The sequence below is a fragment of the Salmo salar genome, chromosome ssa13 (assembly GCF_905237065.1).
Source record: "Salmo salar chromosome ssa13, Ssal_v3.1, whole genome shotgun sequence".
Taxonomy (NCBI): domain Eukaryota; kingdom Metazoa; phylum Chordata; class Actinopteri; order Salmoniformes; family Salmonidae; genus Salmo; species Salmo salar.
Genome location: NC_059454.1, coordinates 111599507 through 111621638, shown reverse-complemented (window position 1 = coordinate 111621638; position 22132 = coordinate 111599507). Strand labels below are relative to the sequence as shown.

Sequence of the window (22132 nt, the reverse complement as noted above, 5' to 3'; positions counted from 1 at the left end):
TGTTTCTGTCTGGTGTGTTTCTAATATCTGGTGTATTTCTAATGTCTGGTGTGTTTCTAATGTCTGGTGTGTTTCTAATATCTGGTGTGTTTCCAATGTCTGGTGTGTTTCTAATATCTGGTGTGTTTCTGTCTGGTGTGTTTCTGTCTGGTGTGTTTGTAATATCTGGTGTGTTTCTAATGTCTGGTGTGTTTCCAATGTCTGGTGTGTTTCTGACTGGTGTGTTTCTAATGTCTGGTGTGTTTCTAATGTCTGGTGTGTTTCTGTCTGGTGTGTTTCTAATATCTGGTGTGTTTCTGTCTGGTGTGTTTCTGTCTGGTGAGTTTCTAATATCTGGTGTGTTTCTAATATCTGGTGTGTTTCTGTCTGGTGTGTTCCTAATTTCTGGTGTGTTTCTAATATGTAGTGTGTTTCTGTCTGGTGTGTTTCTAATATCTGGTGTGTTTCCAATATCTGGTGTGTTTCTAATATCTGGTGTGTTTCTAATGTCTGGTGTGTTTCTAATATCCGGTGTGTTTCTATCTGGTGTGTTTCTGTATGGTGTGTTTCTAATGTCTGGTGTGTTTCTATCTGGTGTGTTTCTAATGTCGGGTGTGTTTCTAATATCTGGTGTGTTTCTAATATCTGGTGTGTTTCTAATGTCTGGTGTGTTTCTAGTATCTGGTGTGTTTCTGTCTGGTCTGTTTCTAATATCTGGTGTGTTTCTGTCTGGTGTGTTTCTGTCTGGTGTGTTTCTGTCTGGCGTGTTTCCAATGTCTGGTGTGCTTCTAATGTCTGGTGTGTTTCTAATGTCTGGTGTGTTTCTGTCTGGTGTGTTTCTAATGTCTGGTGTGTTTCTAATATCTGGTGTGTTTCTGTCTAGTGTGTTTCTAATATCTGGTGTGTTTCTGTCTGGTGTGTTTCTAATATCTGGTGTGTTTCTGTCTGGTGTGTTTCTGTCTGGTGTGTTTCTAATATCTGGTGTGTTTCTAATATCTGGTGTGTTTCTGTCTGGTGTGTTTCTAATATCTGGTGTATTTCTAATGTCTGGTGTGTTTGTAATGTCTGGTGTGTTTCTAATATCTGGTGTGTTTCCAATGTCTGGTGTGTTTGTAATATCTGGTGTGTTTCTAATATCTGGTGTGTTTCTAATGTCTGGTGTGTTTCTAGTATCTGGTGTGTTTCTAATATCTGGTGTGTTTCTAATATCTGGTGTGTTGCTAATATCTGGTGTGTTTCTAATATCTGGTGTGTTTCTGTCTGGTGTGTTTCTAATATCTGGTGTATTTCTAATGTCTGGTGTGTTTCTAATGTCTGGTGTGTGTCTAATATCTGGTGTGTTTCCAATGTCTGGTGTGTTTCTAATATCTGGTGTGTTTCTAATATCTGGTGTGTTTCTGTCTGGTGTGTTTCTAATATCTGGTGTGTTTCTAATGTCTGGTGTGTTTCCAATGTCTGGTGTGTTTCTGACTGGTGTGTTTCTAATGTCTGGTGTGTTTCTGTCTGGTGTGTTTCTAATGTCTGGTGTGTTTCTAATATCTGGTGTGTTTCTCTCTGGTGTGTTTCTGTCTGGTGTGTTTCTAATATCTGGTGTGTTGCTAATATCTGGTGTGTTTCTAATGTCTGGTGTGTTTCTGTCTGGTGTGTTTCTAATGTCTGGTGTGTTTCTGTCTGGTGTGTTTCTGTCTGGTGCGTTTCTAATGTCTGTTGTGTTTCTAATATCTGGTGTGTTTCTAATGTGTGGTGTGTTTCTAATATCTTGTGTGTTTCTAATATCTGGTGTGTTTCTAATATCTGGTGTGTTTCTAATATCTGGTGTGTTTCTAATGTCTTGTGTGTTTCTAGTATCTGGTGTGTTTCTGTCTGGTGTGTTTCTAATATCTGGTGTGTTTCTAATGTTTGATGTATTTCTAATATCTGGTGTGTTTCTAATTTCTGGTGTGTTTCTGTCTGGTGTGTTTCTAATATCTGGTGTGTTTCTAATATCTGGTGTGTATCTGTCTGGTGTGTTTCTGTCTGGTGTGTTTCTAATATCTGGTGTGTTTCTAATGTCTTGTGTGTTTCAAGTATCTGGTGTGTTTCTGTCTGGTGTGTTTCTAATATCTGGTGTGTTTCTGATGTCTGGTGTGTTTCTAATATCTGGTGTGTTTCTGTCTGGTGTGCTTCTAATATCTGGTGTGTTTCTAATATCTGGTGTGTTTCTAATATCTGGTGTGTTTCAAATGTCTGGTGTGTTTCTAATGTCTGGTGTGTTTCTGTCTGGTGTGTTTCTAATGTCTGGTGTGTTTCTAATATCTGGTGTGTATCTAATATCTGGTGTGTTTCTGTCTGGTGTGTTTCTGTCTGGTGTGTTTCTAATATCTGGTGTGTTTCTAATATCTGGTGTGTTTCTAATATCTGGTGTGTTTCTGTCTGGTGTGTTTCTAATATCTGGTGTTTTTCTATTGTCTGGTGTGTTTCTAATGTCTGGTGTGTTTCTAATATCTGGTGTTTTTCTATTGTCTGGTGTGTTTCTAATGTCTGGTGTGTTTCTAATATCTGGTGTGTTTCTAATGTCTGGTGTGTTTCTAATGTCTGGTGTGTTTCTAATACCTGGTGTGTTTCTGTCTGGTGTGTTTCTAATATCTGGTGTGTTTCTAATATCTGGTGTGTTTCTAATATCTGTTTTGTTTCTAATATCTGGTGTGTTTCTAATGTCTGGTGTGTTTCTAATATCTGGTGTGTTTCTAATGGCTGCTGTGTTTCTGTCTGGTGTGTTTCTGTCTGGTGTGTTTCTAATATCTGGTGTATTTCTAATATCTGGTGTGTTTCTAATATCTGGTGTTTTTCTATTGTCTGGTGTGTTTCTAATATCTGGTGTGTTTTTCTAATATCTGGTGTGTTTCTAATTTCTGGTGTGTTTCTGTCTGGTGTGTTTCTAATATCTGGTGTGTTTCTGTCTGGTGTGTTTCTAATATCTGGTGTGTTTCTAATATCTGGTGTGTTTCTAATATCTGTTTTGTTTCCGTCTGGTGTGTTTCTAATATCTGGTGTGTTTCTAATATCTGGTGTGTTTCTAATATCTGGTGTGTTTCTAATATCTGGTGTGTTTCTAATATCTGGTGTGTTTCCGTCTGGTGTGTTTCTAATATCTGGTGTGTTTCTAATATCTGGTGTGTTTCTAATATCTGTTTTGTTTCTAATATCTGGTGTGTTTCTAATATCTGGTGTGTTTCTAATATCTGGTGTGTTTCAAATGTCTGGTGTGTTTCTAATGTCTGGTGTGTTTCTGTCTGGTGTGTTTCTGTCTGGTGTGTTTCCGCCTGGTGTGTTTCTAATGTCTGGTGTGTTTCTAATGTCTGGTGTGTTTCTTATGTCTGGTGTGTTTCTAATGTCTGGTGTGTTTCTAATGTCTGGTGTGTTTCTAATGTCTGGTGTGTTTCTAATGTCTGGTGTGTTTCTAATGTCTGGTGTGTTTCTGTCTGGTGTGTTTCTAATATCTGGTGTGTTTCTAATATCTGGTGTGTTTCTGTCTGGTGTGTTTCTAATATCTGGTGTGTTTCTAATGTCTGGTGTGTTTCTAATACCTGGTGTGTTTCTAATATCTGGTGTGTTTCTAATGTCTGGTGTGTTTCTAATATCTGGTGTGTTTCTAATATCTGTTTTGTTTCTAATATCTGGTGTGTTTCTAATGTCTGGTGTGTTTCTAATGTCTGGTGTGTTTCTAATACCTGGTGTGTTTCTGTCTGGTGTGTTTCTAATATCTGGTGTGTTTCTGTCTGGTGTGTTTCTAATATCTGGTGTGTTTCTAATATCTGGTGTGTTTCTAATATCTGGTGTGTATCTGTCTGGTGTGTTTCTGTCTGGTGTGTTTCTCATATCTGGTGTGTTTCTAATGTCTGGTGTGTTTCTAATATCTGGTGTGTTTCTGTCTGGTGTGTTTCTAATATCTGGTGTGTTTCTAATATCTGGTGTGTTTCTAATATCTGGTGTGTTTCTAATATCTGGTGTGTTTCCGTCTGGTGTGTTTCTAATATCTGGTGTGTTTCTAATATCTGGTGTGTTTCTAATATCTGTTTTGTTTCTAATATCTGGTGTGTTTCTAATATCTGGTGTGTTTCTAATATCTGGTGTGTTTCAAATGTCTGGTGTGTTTCTAATATCTGGTGTGTTTCTAATATCTGGTGTGTTTCTAATATCTGTTTTGTTTCTAATGTCTGGTGTGTTTCTAATATCTGGTGTGTTTCAAATGTCTGGTGTGTTTCTGTCTGGTGTGTTTCTGTCTGGTGTGTTTCCGCCTGGTGTGTTTCTAATGTCTGGTGTGTTTCTAATGTCTGGTGTGTTTCTTATGTCTGGTGTGTTTCTAATGTCTGGTGTGTTTCTAATGTCTGGTGTGTTTCTAATGTCTGGTGTGTTTCTAATGTCTGGTGTGTTTCTAATACCTGTTTTGTTTCTAATATCTGGTGTGTTTCTAATATCTGGTGTGTTTCTGTCTGGTGTGTTTCTAATATCTGGTGTGTTTCTAATGTCTGGTGTGTTTCCAATGTCTGGTGTGTTTCTGACTGGTGTGTTTCTAATATCTGGTGTGTTTCTAATATCTGGTGTGTTTCTAATATCTGGTGTGTTTCTGTCTGGTGTGTTTCTAATATCTGGTGTGTTTCTAATGTCTGGTGTGTTTCCAATGTCTGGTGTGTTTCTGACTGGTGTGTTTCTAATGTCTGGTGTGTTTTTGTCTGGTGTGTTTCTAATGTCTGGTGTGTTTCTGTCTGGTGTGTTTCTAATATCTGGTGTGTTTCTGTCTGGTGTGTTTCTAATATCTGGTGTGTTTCTAATATCTGTTTTGTTTCTAATATCTGGTGTGTTTCTAATATCTGGTGTTTTTCTAAAATCTGGTGTGTTTCTAATATCTGGTGTGTTTCTAATATCTGGTTTGTGTCTGTCTGGTGTGTTTCTAATATCTGGTGTATTTCTAATGTCTGGTGTGTTTCTAATATCTGGTGTTTTTCTAATATCTGGTGTGTTTCTAGTATCTGGTGTGTTTCTAATATCTGGTGTGTTTCTAATGTCTGGTGTGTTTCTAATGTCTGGTGTGTTTCTAATGTCTGGTGTGTTTCTAATGTCTGGTGTGTTTCTGACTGGTGTGTTTCTAATGTCTGGTGTGTTTCTGTCTGGTGTGTTTCTGTCTGGTGTGTTTCTGTCTGGTGTGTTTCTAATATCTGTTGTGTTTCTAATGTCTGCTGTGTTTCTAATATCTGGTGTGTTTCTAATATCTGGTGTGTTTCTAATGTCTGGTGTGTTTCTGTCTGGTGTGTTTCTAATATCTGGTGTGTTTCTAATATCTGGTGTGTTTCTAATGTCTGGTGTGTTTCTAATATCTGGTGTGTTTCTAATATCTGGTGTGTTTCTGTCTGGTGTGTTTCTAATATCTGGTGTGTTTCTAATGTCTGGTGTGTTTCTAATATCTGGTGTTTTTCTAATATCTGGTGTGTTTCTAGTATCTGGTGTGTTTCTAATATCTGGTGTGTTTCTAATATCTGGTGTGTTTCTAATGTCTGGTGTGTTTCTAATGTCTGGTGTGTTTCTAATGTCTGGTGTGTTTCTGACTGGTGTGTTTCTAATGTCTGGTGTGTTTCTAATGTCTGGTGTGTTTCTGACTGGTGTGTTTCTAATATCTGGTGTGTATCTAATATCTGGTGTGTTTCTGTCTGGTGTGTTTCTGTCTGGTGTGTTTCTAATATCTGTTGTGTTTCTAATGTCTGCTGTGTTTCTAATATCTGGTGTGTTTCTAATGTCTGGTGTGTTTCTAATGTCTGGTGTGTTTCTGTCTGGTGTGTTTCTAATATCTGGTGTGTTTCTGCCTGGTGTGTTTCTAATATCTGGTGTGTTTCTAATGTCTGGTGTGTTTCTGTCTGGTGTGTTTCTAATGTCTGGTGTGTTTCTAATGTCTGGTGTGTTTCTAATGTCATGTGTGTTTCTGTCTGGTGTGTTTCTGTCTGGTGTGATTCTAATATCTGGTGTGTTTCTGTCTGGTGTGTTTCTAATATCTGGTGTGTTTCTAATATCTGGTGTGTTTCTAATGTCTGGTGTGTTTCTAATATCTGGTGTGTTTCTAATGTCTGGTGTGTTTCTAATGTCTGGTGTGTTTCTAATGTCTGGTGTGTTTCTGTCTGGTGTGTTTCTGTCTGGTGTGATTTTAATATCTGGTGTGTTTCTGTCTGGTGTGTTCTAAAATCTGGTGTGTTTCTAATATCTGGTGTGTTTCTGTCTGGTGTGTTTCTAATGTCTGGTGTGTTTCTAATATCTGGTGTGTTTCTAATGTCTGGTGTGTTTCTAATGTCTGGTGTGTTTCTAATATCTGGTGTGTTTCTGTCTGGTGTGTTTCTAATATCTGGTGTGTTTCTAATATCTGGTGTGTTTCTAATATCTGGTGTGTTTCTAATGTCTGGTGTGTTTCTAATGTCTGGTGTGTTTCTATTGTCTTGTGTGTTTCTGTCTGGTGTGTTTCTGTCTGGTGTGTTTCTAATGTCTGGTGTGTTTCTAATATCTGGTGTGTTTCTAATATCTGGTGTGTTTCTAATGTCTGGTGTGTTTCTAATGTCTGGTGTGTTTCTAATATCTGGTGTGTTTCTGTCTGGTGTGTTTCTGTCTGGTGTGATTCTAATATCTGGTGTGTTTCTGTCTGGTGTATTTCTGTCTGGTGTGATTCTAATATCTGGTGTGTTTCTAATGTCTGGTGTGTTTCTAATATCTGGTGTGTTTCTGTATGGTGTGTTTCTAATATCTGGTGTGTTTCTAATATCTGTTTTGTTTCTAATATCTGGTGTGTTTCTAATATCTGGTGTGTTTCTAATATCTGGTGTGTTTCAAATGTCTGGTGTGTTTCTAATATCTGGTGTGTTTCTAATATCTGGTGTGTTTCTAATATCTGTTTTGTTTCTAATGTCTGGTGTGTTTCTAATATCTGGTGTGTTTCAAATGTCTGGTGTGTTTCTGTCTGGTGTGTTTCTGTCTGGTGTGTTTCCGCCTGGTGTGTTTCTAATGTCTGGTGTGTTTCTAATGTCTGGTGTGTTTCTTATGTCTGGTGTGTTTCTAATGTCTGGTGTGTTTCTAATGTCTGGTGTGTTTCTAATGTCTGGTGTGTTTCTAATGTCTGGTGTGTTTCTAATACCTGTTTTGTTTCTAATATCTGGTGTGTTTCTAATATCTGGTGTGTTTCTGTCTGGTGTGTTTCTAATATCTGGTGTGTTTCTAATGTCTGGTGTGTTTCCAATGTCTGGTGTGTTTCTGACTGGTGTGTTTCTAATATCTGGTGTGTTTCTAATATCTGGTGTGTTTCTAATATCTGGTGTGTTTCTGTCTGGTGTGTTTCTAATATCTGGTGTGTTTCTAATGTCTGGTGTGTTTCCAATGTCTGGTGTGTTTCTGACTGGTGTGTTTCTAATGTCTGGTGTGTTTCTGTCTGGTGTGTTTCTAATGTCTGGTGTGTTTCTGTCTGGTGTGTTTCTAATATCTGGTGTGTTTCTGTCTGGTGTGTTTCTAATATCTGGTGTGTTTCTAATATCTGTTTTGTTTCTAATATCTGGTGTGTTTCTAATATCTGGTGTTTTTCTAAAATCTGGTGTGTTTCTAATATCTGGTGTGTTTCTAATATCTGGTTTGTGTCTGTCTGGTGTGTTTCTAATATCTGGTGTATTTCTAATGTCTGGTGTGTTTCTAATATCTGGTGTTTTTCTAATATCTGGTGGGTTTCTAGTATCTGGTGTGTTTCTAATATCTGGTGTGTTTCTAATATCTGGTGTGTTTCTAATGTCTGGTGTGTTTCTAATGTCTGGTGTGTTTCTAATGTCTGGTGTGTTTCTGACTGGTGTGTTTCTAATGTCTGGTGTGTTTCTGTCTGGTGTGTTTCTGTCTGTTGTGTTTCTGTCTGGTGTGTTTCTAATATCTGTTGTGTTTCTAATGTCTGCTGTGTTTCTAATATCTGGTGTGTTTCTAATGTCTGGTGTGTTTCTAATGTCTGGTGTGTTTCTGTCTGGTGTGTTTCTAATATCTGCTGTGTTTCTAATATCTGGTGTGTTTCTAATATCTGGTGTGTTTCTAATATCTGGTGTGTTTCTAATATCTGGTTTGTGTCTGTCTGGTGTGTTTCTAATATCTGGTGTATTTCTAATGTCTGGTGTGTTTCTAATATCTGGTGTTTTTCTAATATCTGGTGGGTTTCTAGTATCTGGTGTGTTTCTAATATCTGGTGTGTTTCTAATATCTGGTGTGTTTCTAATGTCTGGTGTGTTTCTAATGTCTGGTGTGTTTCTAATGTCTGGTGTGTTTCTGACTGGTGTGTTTCTAATGTCTGGTGTGTTTCTAATGTCTGGTGTGTTTCTGACTGGTGTGTTTCTAATATCTGGTGTGTATCTAATATCTGGTGTGTTTCATGTCTGGTGTGTTTCAATGTCTGGTGTGTTTCTAATATCTGTTGTGTTTCTAATGTCTGGTGTGTTTCTAATATCTGGTGTGTTTCTAATGTCTGGTGTGTTTCTAATATCTGGTGTGTTTCTGTCTGGTGTATTTCTAATGTCTGGTGTGTTTCTGTCTGGTGTGTTTCTAATAACTGGTGTGTTTCTAATATCTGGTGTGTTTCTGTCTGGTGTGTTTCTGTCTGGTGTGTTTCTAATGTCTGGTGTGTTTCTAATATCTGGTGTGTTTCTGTCTGGTGTGTTTCTGTCTGGTGTGATTCTAATATCTGGTGTGTTTCTGTCTGGTGTGTTTCTAATATCTGGTGTGTTTCTAATATCTGGTGTGTTTCTAATGTCTGGTGTTTTTCTAATATCTGGTGTGTTTCTAATGTCTGGTGTGTTTCTAATGTCTGGTGTGTTTCTAATGTCTGGTGTGTTTCTGTCTGGTGTGTTTCTGTCTGGTGTGATTCTAATATCTGGTGTGTTTCTGTCTGGTGTGTTTCTAATATCTGGTGTGTTTCTAATATCTGGTGTGTTTCTGTCTGGTGTGTTTCTAATATCTGGTGTGTTTCTAATATCTGGTGTGTTTCTAATGTCTGGTGTGTTTCTAATGTCTGGTGTATTTCTAATATCTGGTGTGTTTCTGTCTGGTGTGTTTCTAATATCTGGTGTGTTTCTAATATCTGGTGTGTTTCTAATATCTGGTGTGTTTCTAATGTCTGGTGTGTTTCTAATGTCTGGTGTGTTTCTATTGTCTTGTGTGTTTCTGTCTGGTGTGTTTCTGTCTGGTGTGTTTCTAATGTCTGGTGTGTTTCTAATATCTGGTGTGTTTCTAATATCTGGTGTGTTTCTAATGTCTGGTGTGTTTCTAATGTCTGGTGTGTTTCTAATATCTGGTGTGTTTCTGTCTGGTGTGTTTCTGTCTGGTGTGATTCTAATATCTGGTGTGTTTCTGTCTGGTGTATTTCTGTCTGGTGTGATTCTAATATCTGGTGTGTTTCTAATGTCTGGTGTGTTTCTAATATCTGGTGTGTTTCTGTCTGGTGTGTTTCTAATGTCTGGTGTGTTTCTAATGCCTGGTGTGTTTCTAATGTCTGGTGTGTTTCTAATATCTGGTGTGTTTCTAATGTCTGGTGTGTTTCTGTCTGGTGTGTTTCTAATATCTGGTGTGTTTCTAATGTCTGGTGTGTTTCTAATATCTGGTGTGTTTCTAATGTCTGGTGTATTTCTAATGTCTGTTGTGTTTCTGTCTGGTGTGTTTCTAATTGTAGTTGTGTTTCTGTTTGGTGTGTTTCTAATATCTGGTGTGTTTCTGCCTGGTGTGTTTCTGTCTGGTGTGTTTCTAATGTCTGGTGTGTTTCTAATATCTGGTGTGTTTCTGCCTGGTGTGTTTCTAATATCTGGTGTGTTTCTAATAGCTGCTGTGTTTCTAATAGCTGGTGTGTTTCCAATGCCTGGTTTGTTTCTGATATCTGGTGTGTTTCTAATATCTGGTGTGTTTCTGTCTGGTGTGTTTCTAATATCTGGTGTGTTTCTAATAGCTGCTGTGTTTCTAATAGCTGGTGTGTTTCCAATGCCTGGTGTGTTTCTAATATCTGGTGTGTTTCTAATGTCATGTGTGTTTCTAATATCTGGTGTTTTTCTAATGTCTGGTGTGTTTCTGTCTGGTGTGTTTCTGTCTGGTGTGTTTCTGTCTGGTGTGTTTCTAATGTCTGGTGTGTTTCTGTCTGGTGTGTTTCTAATATCTGGTGTGCTTCTAATGTCTGGTGTGTTTCTAATGTCTGGTGTGTTTCTGCCTGGTGTGTTTCTGTCTGGTGTGTTTCTGTCTGGTGTGTTTCTAATGTCTGGTGTGTTTCTATCTGGTGTGTTTCTAATGTCTGGTGTGATTCTAATATCTGGTGTGTTTCTGTCTGGGGTATTTCTGTCTGGTGTGATTCTAATATCTGGTGTGTTTCTAATGTCTGGTGTGTTTCTAATATCTGGTGTGATTCTAATATCTGGTGTGTTTCTGTCTGGTGTGTTCTAATATCTGGTGTGTTTCTGTCTGGTGTGTTTCTGTTTGGTGTGTTTGTACTGTCTGGTGTGTTTCTAATATCTGGTGTGTTTCTAATGTCTGGTGTGTTTCTAATGTCTGGTGTGTTTCTAATGTCTGTTGTGTTTCTGTCTGGTGTGTTTCTAATTGAAGTTGTGTTTCTGTTTGGTGTGTTTGTAATTGATGGTGTGTTTCTTTTTGGTGTGTTTCTAATGTCTTTCGTGTTTTTTTGCTCTGTCCCTCAGAGATTACACAGAGCTATGAACGCATCTTTCAACGACGATAAACTGCAGACTGTCGCCAAGATGGAAAAAAGGTAACAAATCATTGACGTGCCATAAGGAAGCAAGTTGACAGACCGCTGATTGATTGACTTGAGAAAACGTTTGATTTAATGTGCCAGTTTGACAGCGTGTTTCACTTGTTTTTTTTAAATCACATTTTAGCAAATTGAATTGTCAGTGATGACAGTAGTGACGGGATGATGTGTGACACCCTGTTAACTGGCTGTGGATCATGTCTGCATCAGATCAGTGGCGGTCAGTGCCGTTTAAGATGAGGGATTAGAATAATTTTTCATGAGAATGGCCTTATTCTTATTACAGCGTATTGGATGACTGTCATCCCAGCTCAATGTAACATTAATAGGTTGAGGCTACTATATGATACTCTAATTTTCCCTATACCCATCATGAGGTTTCAATAACGTAGCCTATGAATGAAAGTTTCCAGCGTAGGTGCACACAGGTCGAGAGACAAATTTGAGATGACAGACAGTGACACATGGACAGACAGTGACTCATTCAATACCACCTTGCACACTCGTGCCTGCATCTAGCTGATGTAAGGTGTAATTATTAATCCAACAGTTGTAAACGAGAGTTTCTATTGAACAAATTCAGGTACGTTTATCCACGTTTTGTTCCGTTTGCTTCCGTTTAAGAAACATTTTTTAAACAGAATCGGTCGGAATGAATACACCCCTGATCACGCGTAAACACAGTTCACTTTCATAGCAGCCACGTTGTATTCCTTTTGGCATCTATGCGCTCTACTCCTCTCACCTATTCCCTTCGTCTGTGGACTTCAATGCACAACACATCAGCTGTATGTGACCAGGCGAAAAATCATTTCCAAGCCAAACCATATCATAACCGCTACACACAGCCTACATCGTTGTCACCATATTAGCTAAAGTAATGTCATAGTCAGCATAGCTTATAAAACAAACATGTTAATAAACCCACTAAAATCATGCAGTAACATTACATTTGTATAGTCAGTAAGCACTGACACACCGGTGGCAATACATTTGTAAAACCAAAAGCTTACCTTGACTTGGAAGAATTCCAGTGTTGTGTTGGATAGTCCTAGCCAGCTAGCTAGAATCCGTCTGTTGGAGCAGGGTGTTTCAGAAGGCTAAACTAGCTAGATGCATTTACTAGCTAATTAAGTGAAACTATTTCTATCTTGCTTCTCCTTCATTTTGGAATAAATATTTTTTTTAACTGTCTTTCTCTTTCTTTGAGTCAACTATTCACCACATTTTATGCACTGCGGTGCTAGCTAACTGTAGCTTATGCTTTCAGTACTAGATTAATTTTCTGATCCTTTGATTGGGTAGGCAACATGTCAGTTCATGCTGCAAGAGTTCTGATAGGCTGGAGGACGTCCTCCAGAAGTTGGCATAATTACTGTGTAAGTCTATGGAATGGGGTAAGATCCATGAGCCTCCTAGGATTTGTATTGAAGTCAATGTACACAGAGGAGGACGGAAGCTAGCTGTCCTCCGGCTACACCATGGTGCTACCCTACAGAGTGCTGTTGAGGCTACTGTAGACCTTCATTGCAAAACAGTGTGTTTTATTTGGTGACATGTGATTATAATTAGTATTGTTTTATCTAAAAAAGGATATAATTTTAAATGTATTACAATTTTTTTTAAATGAAATTCACCTCCTCTGAGGAGCTTCCACTGCATCAGATAGCAGGTTCTATAGTGCACTATAGGCCCTGGTCTAAAGTAGTGCCCTGGTCTAAAAGTAGTACACTATAGGCCCTGGTCTAAAGTAGTGCCCTGGTCTAAAGTAGTACACTATAGGCCCTGGTCTAAAGCAGTACACTATAGGTCCTGGTCTAAAGTAGTACACTATAGGCCCTGGTCTAAAGTAGTACACTATAGGCCCTGGTCTAAAGCAGTACACTATAGGCCCTGGTCTAAAGCAGTACACTATAGGCCCTGGTCTAAAGCAGTACACTATAGGCCCTGGTATAAAGCAGTACACTATAGGCCCTGGTCTAAAGCAGTACACTATAGGCCCTGGTCTAAAGTAGTACACTATAGGGAATACAGTGCCATTTGGGATGCAAATCAACGTCCCTAAAGATGTGTTTTTGTTCGACCCCCAAAGGTGCAACGTGGGTAACAACCATCACCACCACCAACAGGAGCAGCCATGTGTACCATGGAGCAGCTCAGAGTCCAACTGCAACTGCAACAGAAGGAAGCAGCGTCCTCAGGAGTCCCATCTGGAGTACCCCCCCTGTGACTGCCCTCTTCTTCCTCCTCAGGTAGGCCACCTCAAGCGCAGAAAAATAAGGGACTACTTTTTTGGAGAGGGGGAGTCTTGTTGGGAAATTGTACATTTTTTAAACCCCTGTAGGAACTATTTCCTGTATTCTACAGCCTTATTACATACAGTTACAGGCAATATCAGTAGATAGGATGTAGTCAGAATTGATGTATCAAATCAGAGGGTAATTTCTAAAACTTCTCATATGTTATTTATGTTTTGATTCGTGCCATTTGATTGGGTGAAAGTGTCTAAATTTCTCTTATTTTCTCCTCTTCCTCTTCAGGTGAAGAGCCCCCTACAGGTCACCTCTAACGGGAGGACAGACCTGGTCCAGGTGGGTCTAAAAACCAAGACCAACCCCATGCTGCAGGAGTTGTCAGAGCTGGAGACACACATTACCATCATCAAACAGCAGCTGCACATCGCCATGAAGAAAAAGAGGGAGCTGGAGCAGTACCAGAAGACACACAACATGACAGAGTAATTACGCTATAGAAAAAAGGTACCAAGTCAATATCGCGAGTGAAGACATTACAAGCTGGTGAGTGAGGCTATGAAGCTAACTCTGTCACAACTGGTACCAGCAGACACAAGCTATCTGGATAGAGGCTGGAGATACCAGCAGACACACAACACCCCTGAATAGAGGCTGGAGATACCAGCAGACACACAACACCCCTGAATAGAGGCTGGAGCTACTACCAGACACACAACACCCCTGAATAGAGGCTGGAGCTACTACCAGACACACAACACCCCTGGATAGAGGATGGAGCTACCAGCAGACACACAACCCCCCTGGATAGAGGCTGGAGATACCAGCAGACACACAACACCCCTGGATAGAGGCTGGAGCTACCAGCAGACACAAGATATCTGAATAGAGGCTGGAGCTACCAGCAGACACAAGATATCTGAATAGAGGCTGGAGCTACCAGCAGACACAAGATATCTGAATAGAGGCTGGAGCTACCAGCAGACACAAGATATCTGAATAGAGGCTGGAGCTACTAGCAGACACACAACACCCCTTAATAGAGGCTGGAGCTACCAGCAGACACACAACACCCCTTAATAGAGGCTGGAGCTACCAGCAGACACACAACACCCCTGGATAGAGGATGGAGCCATACCGGAGTTGAGGACTAGACATAAGATACACAGGAACACTGAGGCTGGAGGAGTACCACGACAAAACTAAACCCTGATATCCCTGAGTCCGAGAGCAGCACATGGGACCAGCAGGAGGACAACAGCCCGAGACCCAGATACCAGCAGGACTAACCCCAGGCCCAGAGCCCCAAAGCAAACCACCACGGCTGCTCCCTGAGCCCTGTGGCCCTGGAACACTGTCTGCTCTCCACCTCCAATCTCCAAGATCTCTCTGATGAGTTAACCAGAGGAACACTGTCTCCACCTCTATCCTCCAAGATCTCTCTGACAGAGGAGTTAACCAGAAGGAACACTATCTGCACCCAAAGCCTTGGAACCTGATCCCTTGTCCTGGATGGAACCTGATCCCTTGTCCTGGATGGAACCTGATCCCTTGTCCTGGATGGAACCTGATCCCTTGTCCTGGATGGAACCTGATCCATTGTCCTGGATGGAACCTGATCCCTTGTCCTGGATGGAACCTGATCCCTTGTCCTGGATGGAACCTGATCCCTTGTCCTGGATGGAACCTGATCCCTTGTCCTGGATGGAACCTGATCCCTTGTCCTGGATGGAACCTGATCCCTTGTCCTGGATGGAACCTGATCCCTTGTCCTGGATGGAACCTGATCCCTTGTCCTGGATGGAACCTGATCCCTGTCCTGGATGAATTATTTCAATATTCACTGAACTAAAATATAAACACAACATACAACAATTTCAACGATTTTACTGAGTTACAGTTCATATAAAGAAATTAGTCAATTTAAATGAATTCATTAGGTCCTAATCTATGGATTTCACATGACTGGGAATACAGATCTGCATCTGTTGGTCGCAAATACCTTAAAAAAAGGGTGTGTGGATCAGAAAACCAGTCAGTATCTGGTGTGACCACCATTTGCCTCATGCAGTGCGACACATCTCCTTCACATAGAGTTGATCAGGCTGTTGATTGTGGCCTGTGGAATGTTGTCCCACTCCTCTTCAATGGCTGTGCGAAGTTGCTGGATATCGGTGGGAACTGGAACACTCTGTCGTACACGTCGATCCAGAGCATCCCAAACATGCTCAACAGGTGACATGTCTGGTGAGTACGCAGGCCATGGAAGAACTGGGACATTTTCAGCTTCCAGAAATTGTGTGCAGATCCTTGTGATGAGGTAATGAATGGCACGAAAATGGGCCTCATGATCTCGTCACGATATTTCTCGACATTCAAATTGCCATCGATAAAATGCAATTGTGTTCGTTGTCCGTAGTTTATGCCTGCCCCATTCCACAACCCCACCGCCAACATGGCGCCACTCTGTTTACAACGTTGACAACAGCAAACCGCTCGCCAGACGACCCAGAGTCCCACACGACACCACCATCATAGAGGTGAAACCGGGATTCATCCATGAAGTACCCATTTTGTCCAGCGTGCCAGTGGCCTTCGAAGGTGAGTATTCGCCCACTGAAGTCGGTTACGACACCGAACTGCAGTCAGGTCAAGACCCTGGTGAGGACAACGAGCACGTAGATGAGCTTCCCTGAGACGGTTTCTGTTTGTGCAGATATCTTTGGTTGTGCAGTTTAATCAGATGTCCGGGTGGCTGGTCTCAGACGATCCCGCAGGTGAAGAAGCCGGATGTGGAGGTCCTGGGTTGGCGTGGTTACACGTGGTCTGCGGTTGTGAGGCCGGTTGGACGTACTGCCAAATTCTCTAAAACAACGGAGGCAGCTTATGGTAGAGAAATGAACATTAAATTCTCTGGCAACAGCTCTGGTGGACATTCCTGCAATCAGCATGCCAATTGCACTCTCTCTCAAAACTTGAGACATCTGTGTCATTGTGTGACAAAACTGCACATTTTAGAGTGGCCTTTTATTGGCCCCCAGCACAAACTGCACCTACTGTATGCAATGATCATGCTGTTTAATCAGCTTCTTGATATGCAACACCTGTCGGGTGGTGGATTATCTTGGCAAAGGAGAAATGCTCATTAACAGGGATGTAAACACATTTGTGCACAAAATTTGAGAGAAATAAGCTTTTTTTTGTGCACATGGACATTTTCTGGGGAATCATTAATTTCAGCTCATTAAACATGGGACCAACACTTGTACATGTTGTGTTTATATTTTTGTTGTTCCTCTCTCCTCCCATAATATTGGACATCTTGTTTAATACAGAATAAGTACTCTTATACTCACCTGAGACCTAATGTGGAGAGAGAAGGGGACCTAGGGAATGATGGTACAATATGACAATACAACAGACCTTTTCCTCATGAATCTACGGTTTGCTTATATTTGTGAACGAGACCATGGGAACCCACCCTGCTCTAACATGGGGGGGTTTAGGGAGACAGAGAGTGACTGTGCCACAGAAGGAGGTGTGTCTGGCGGTGATGAGCGTGCAGTAGAGGTGTCAGGGTTCTGCGTCCCAAATGGCACCCTATTCCCTATATAGACACACTACTTTTGACCAGAACTATGGACCCTGGTCAAAAGTAGTGCACTAAAAAAAAAGGTAACAGGGAGCCATTTTGGAACGCAGACATGGGTGGGTGAATATTTGGAGCGCGCTGTAGAGGTGTCAGAATGATCTATGATAGCTGAAGCAGAAACAGAAGCGGTCCCTCTCTCCCTCTGAATGCTGAGTACCATTGACCCTGATGGATGTCTAAACACAGGTTTGTGTCCCATATGACACCCTATTCCCTATATAGTTAGTGCACTACCTTCGACCAGATATATAGGGAATAGGGTTTGGTCAAAAGTAGTGCACTATAGGGAATAGGGTGCCATTTGGGATGCATAACTAAATACTCTGGTCTGTTTGGTTTCCCTTACAGCACAGATGTTCTGTTCTGTTCTGTTCTGCTCTGCTCTGCTCCGTTCTGTTCTGTTCTGCTCTGCTCCATTCTGTTCTGTTCTGCTCTGCTCTGTTCTGTTCTGTTCTGTTCTGCTCTGCTCTGTTCTGCTCTGCTCTGTTCTGTTCTGTTCTGTTCTGCTCTGCTCTGCTCTGCTCTGCTCCGTTCCGCTCCGTTCTGTTCTGTTCTGTTCTGCTCTGCTCTGTTCTGTTCTGCTCTGCTATGTTCTGCTCTGTTCTGTTCTGCTCTGTTCTGTTCTGTTCTGCTCCGTTCTGCTCCATTCTGTTCTGTTCTGTTCTGCTCCGTTCTGTTCTGCTCCGTTGTGCTCCGTTCTGTTCTGCTCTGTTCTGTTCTGCTCCGTTCTGTTCTGCTCCGTTCTGCTCTGTTCTGTTGTGCTCCGTTCTGCTCTGTTCTGTTCTGTTCTGTTCTGTTCTGTTCTGCTCCATTCTGTTCTGTTCTGTTCTGCTCCGTTCTGCTCTGTTCTGTTCTGTTCTGCTCCGTTCTGTTCTGCTCCGTTCTGTTCTGTTCTGTTCTGCTCCATTCTGTTCTGTTCTGTTCTGTTCTGCTCCGTTCTGTTCTGTTCTGTTCTGCTCCGTTCTGCTCCGTTCTGTTCTGTTCTGCTCTGTTCTGTTCTGCTCCGTTCTGCTCTGTTCTGCTCTGCTCCGTTCTGCTCTGTTCTGTTCTGCTCCGTTCTGTTCTGTTCTGTTCTGCTCCGTTCTGTTCTGTTCTGTTCTGTTCTGCTCCGTTCTGCTCTGTTCTGTTCTGTTCTGTTCTGCTCCATTCTGTTCTGTTCTGTTCTGTTCTGCTCCGTTCTGCTCTGTTCTGTTCTGCTCCGTTCTGTTCTGTTCTGCTCCGTTCTGTTCTGTTCTGCTCCATTCTGTTCTGTTCTGCTCCGTTCTGCTCTGTTCTGTTCTGCTCCGTTCTGTTCTGTTCTGCTCCGTTCTGCTCCGTTCTGCTCCGTTCTGTTCTGTTCTGTTCTGCTCCGTTCTGTTCTGCTCTGTTCTGCTCCGTTCTGCTCCGTTCTGTTCTGCTGTGTTCTCAGTCAGGATGATAATGAGGAGGAGTTGTTTTATGGATGATGGGTTTGGGTGTTTTCTATTTATAAATATTTATAAATAGAAAACGATCTCGCAGACGGAGGCCATCATTTATTTAATGTGATACTGTTTATCTGAACTTCATCTCATCAATTCAACGATCTAAAAAAAATCACATTTCTATGCAAATCAGTTCTTGTCAAACTGAGAGTTCAAAAGATAAAACGTTCTGGAAGTATGATATCTCACAGTGGGGACGGATGTTGTGTTGGATTAAACTCCTGATAATGATATCTCACAGTGGGGACGGATGTTGTATTGTATTAAACTCCTGGCAATGATATCTCACAGTGGGGAAGGATGTTGTATTAAACTCCTGACAATGATATCTCACAGTGGGGAAGGATGTTGTATTAAACTCCTGATAATGATATCTCACAGTGGGGACGGATGTTGTGTTGGATTAAACTCCTGATAATGATATCTCACAGTGGGGACGGATGTTGTGTTGGATTAAACTCCTGATAATGATATCTCACAGTGGGGACGGATGTTGTATTGTATTAAACTCCTGACAATGATATCTCACAGTGGGGAAGGATGTTGTATTAAACTCCTGATAATGATATCTCACAGTGGGGACGGATGTTGTATTAAACTCCTGACAATGATATCTCACTGACATACACTACTGGTCAAACGTTTTAGAACACCTAGTCATTCAAGAGTTTTTCTTAATTTTTAAAAATGTTCTACATTGTAGAATAGTAGGGAAGACATCAAAACTATGAAATAACTCATAAGGAACCATCTAGTAACCAAAAAAGTGTTAAACAAACCAAACTATATTTTATATTTGAGATTCTTCCAAAGTAGCCACCCTTTACCTTGATGCCTCTTTGCAAACTCTTGGCATTCTCTCAACCAGCGTCATGAGGTAGTCACCTGGAATGCATTTCAATTAACAGGTGTGCCTTCTTAAAAGTTAATTTGTGGAATTTCTTTTCTTCTTAATGTGTTTGAGCCAATCAGTTGTGTTGTGACAAGGTTGGGGTGGTATACAGAAGATAGCCCCATTTGGTAAAAGACCAAGTCCATATTATGGCAAGAACAGCTCAAATAAGCAAAGAGAAATGACAGTCCATCATTACTTTAAGAAATTAAGGTTAGTGAATGCGGAACATTTCAAGAACTTTGAAAAGTTTCTTCAAGTGCAGTCGCAAAAACAATCAAGCGCTATGATGAAACTGGTTCTCATGAGGACCGCCACAGGAAAGGAAGACCCAGAGTTACCTCTGCTGCAAAGGAAAAGTTCATTAGAGTTACCAGCCTCAGAAATTGCAGCACAAATAAATGCTTCACAGAGTTTAAGTAACAGACATATCTCAACATCAATTGTTCAGAGGAGACTGTGTGAATCAGGCCTTCGTAGTCAATTTGCTGCAAAGAAACCACTACTAAAGGACACCAATAATAATAAGAGACTTGCTTGGGCCAAGAAACACGAGCAATGGACATTAGACCATTAGAACTCTGTACTTTTAGATTGGTGGAAATTTGTTCTTTGGTCTGGAGTCCAAATTTGAGATTTTTGGTTCCAACTGCCGTGTCTTTGTGAGACGCAGAGTAGGTGAACGGACGATCTCCGCATGTGCATTTTCCCGCCGTGAAGCATGGAGGAGGTGGTGTTATGGTGTGGAGGTGCTTTGCTGGTGACACTGTCCGTGATTAATTTAGAATTCAAGGCACACTTAAACAGCATGGCTACCACAGCATTCTGCAGCAATATGCCATCCCTTCTGGTTTGGGCCTATCATTTGTTTTTCAACAGGTCTATGACCCAACACACCTCCAGGCTGTTTAAGGGCTATTTGACCAAGAAGGAGAGTGATGAAGTGCTGCATCAGATGACCTGGCCTCCACAATCACCCGACCACAACCCAATTGAGATTGTTTGGAATGAGTCGGACCGCAGAGTGAAGGAAAAGCAACCAACAGGTGCTCAGCATATGTGGAAGCTTCTTCTTCTTCTTCAATACTGTTGAAACAGCAATCCAGGTGAAGCTGGTTGAGAGAATGCCAAGAGTGTGCAAAGATGTCAAGAAGGCAAAGTGTGGCTATTTTAAAGAATCTCATATATAAAATATAAAATATATTTTGATTTGTTTAACACTTTTTTGGTTACTACATGATTCCATATGTGTTATTTCATAGTTTTGATGTCTTCACTATTATTCTACAATGTAGAAAATAGTGAAAATAAAGAAAAACCCTTAAATCAGGAGGTGTTCTAAAACTTTTGGCCGGTAGTGGGGTCGGAAATGATTGACACCCTTGATAAAGATGAGCAATACTGACTGTATAAAATAAATAATTCAAATACTGAGCTATGTTGCCTTCAGAAAGTATTCACACCCCTTGACTTTTTTTCTGATTTTGTTGTGCTACAGCCTGAATTTAAAATGGATTAAATGTAGATTTTTGTAACGGATTACAAAAAAACTGTAACTGTAATCCATTATATTACCAGCGAAAACATTTTAATCAGATTACAGATTACTTTTGAAAAACTAGATGATTACTTCTTGGATTACTTTTAAATTCAGAAAGGATATTTGCAAAAATAAAATCTATAATCCTTCTCTATTTTCTCAATGACATTCAAACCAGCATTGAAAAAAGGCTCAGGTTTAAATTTGTTCAACGTGAACAAGTCTGACCACCAATCAGAGACCACTATGATGACACACCAAATGTGTTTGATGAATCGTGGGAAAAGAGCAGGAATAGGCTTTTGAAGGCTACAGTCCAAGCTATGTCTTCCAATGGTACGACTGTTGTCGGCCAATTTGAATAAACGCATGGAGGTAAGGATGTCAGCAACGGTTGTAGTCTACAGCGATACGGATATCACTCATTACTGATATCTACATAGCGTATTGATGTGAATCACACTGCTGCTCTCTCATTTTGCTATTTGCGCCTTACGGATTGTAGTTGTTCTGGACGGCTGTTTACAAATCTAAATGTGTATTTGAACTCGATAATAGTTGAATTCAAGAAGTTTAAGCTGCATATCAATCATTGTATTTGCAACCAATGTGTTCTTGCAACAGCTGCACGGTGCGGATCGCAGCCGATGGAATAAAAGTGGGGCTTTTAATGCTCAATCTAATTCATGCTGATGACAAAAATTATTCCATAATCCTAATGGACACATACACTTTCAATAGACTTAAAGTGGCAATCTGTTGCTACATGAATTTTTTTACTTTTAAATTATATTTATATCCATTGATTCCTGAAGAATATAACTTATAAATGCCTCATGAGTTTAGTTCAACAGTCACACTCCATGACAACCCAACATATAAGCTTGTTTTTCTCCAATGATTTAAACATTGTAAATGTAAACAAACACTGTATAGCCTCATACCATTAAAACAATACTTTTGATATCATGGATGGTCAGTCCTTGCATCCATAGCTCTGTCTATTAATCTGAGAGTGGTTACATTTCTCCAGGCCCATCCTTCAGCTTTTTACCAAAACAGAGGCGGGGCAGCCATTTTGTTATTGTTTCATCTTTGGATTTGCCCTTTAAACAGCTGCATATTATCAAGATATCAAAGTGTCACCAACTAAAAGGTAAACAATATATTCCTGTAGCAAATGCAGCATATGGCATTGGTGTTTCCCATGTAAATAGCCCTTTTCAGTAGTGATCAAAGCTGTTCCATGAGCGCAGCATTTATTTTACAACTGGAATCAATGAGCCCAATCAGTCGTCCATGACAACACAATCATAAACAACAGAGTAGGCTAATAAGTCCTCAGTTTTGGGGTCATGCTCAGGTAAAACAATTTGGCTAACCTATGCTTCCATATTATTTACTTTTATTTCTTATTCTTATATTTTTGTAGGTATTTAAAAATATATATGTTTTAACTGCATTGTTGGTTAGGGCTTGTTAGTAAGCGTTTCACTGTGAGGTCTACACCTGTTGTATTCGGCGCAGGTGAGAAATACAATTTGATTCGATTTTTCCAAGTACTATTCTTGAAG

At 40.5% G+C, this 22132-nt stretch overlaps 1 protein-coding gene across 1 annotated transcript in view; it reads left to right on the top strand.

The window, feature by feature from the left end:
* LOC106568587 (glutamate receptor ionotropic, NMDA 3A) overlaps positions 1-14921 on the top strand; it is a 162199-nt gene extending 147278 nt beyond the window's left edge. Inside the window, 3 exon segments of the mRNA XM_045692701.1 lie at positions 10686-10756; positions 12852-13011; positions 13300-14921. Coding sequence (XP_045548657.1) covers positions 10686-10756; positions 12852-13011; positions 13300-13500 — 432 coding nt within the window. The 3' untranslated portion in view covers positions 13501-14921.
* The last annotated feature ends 7211 nt before the right edge of the window (positions 14922-22132 follow it).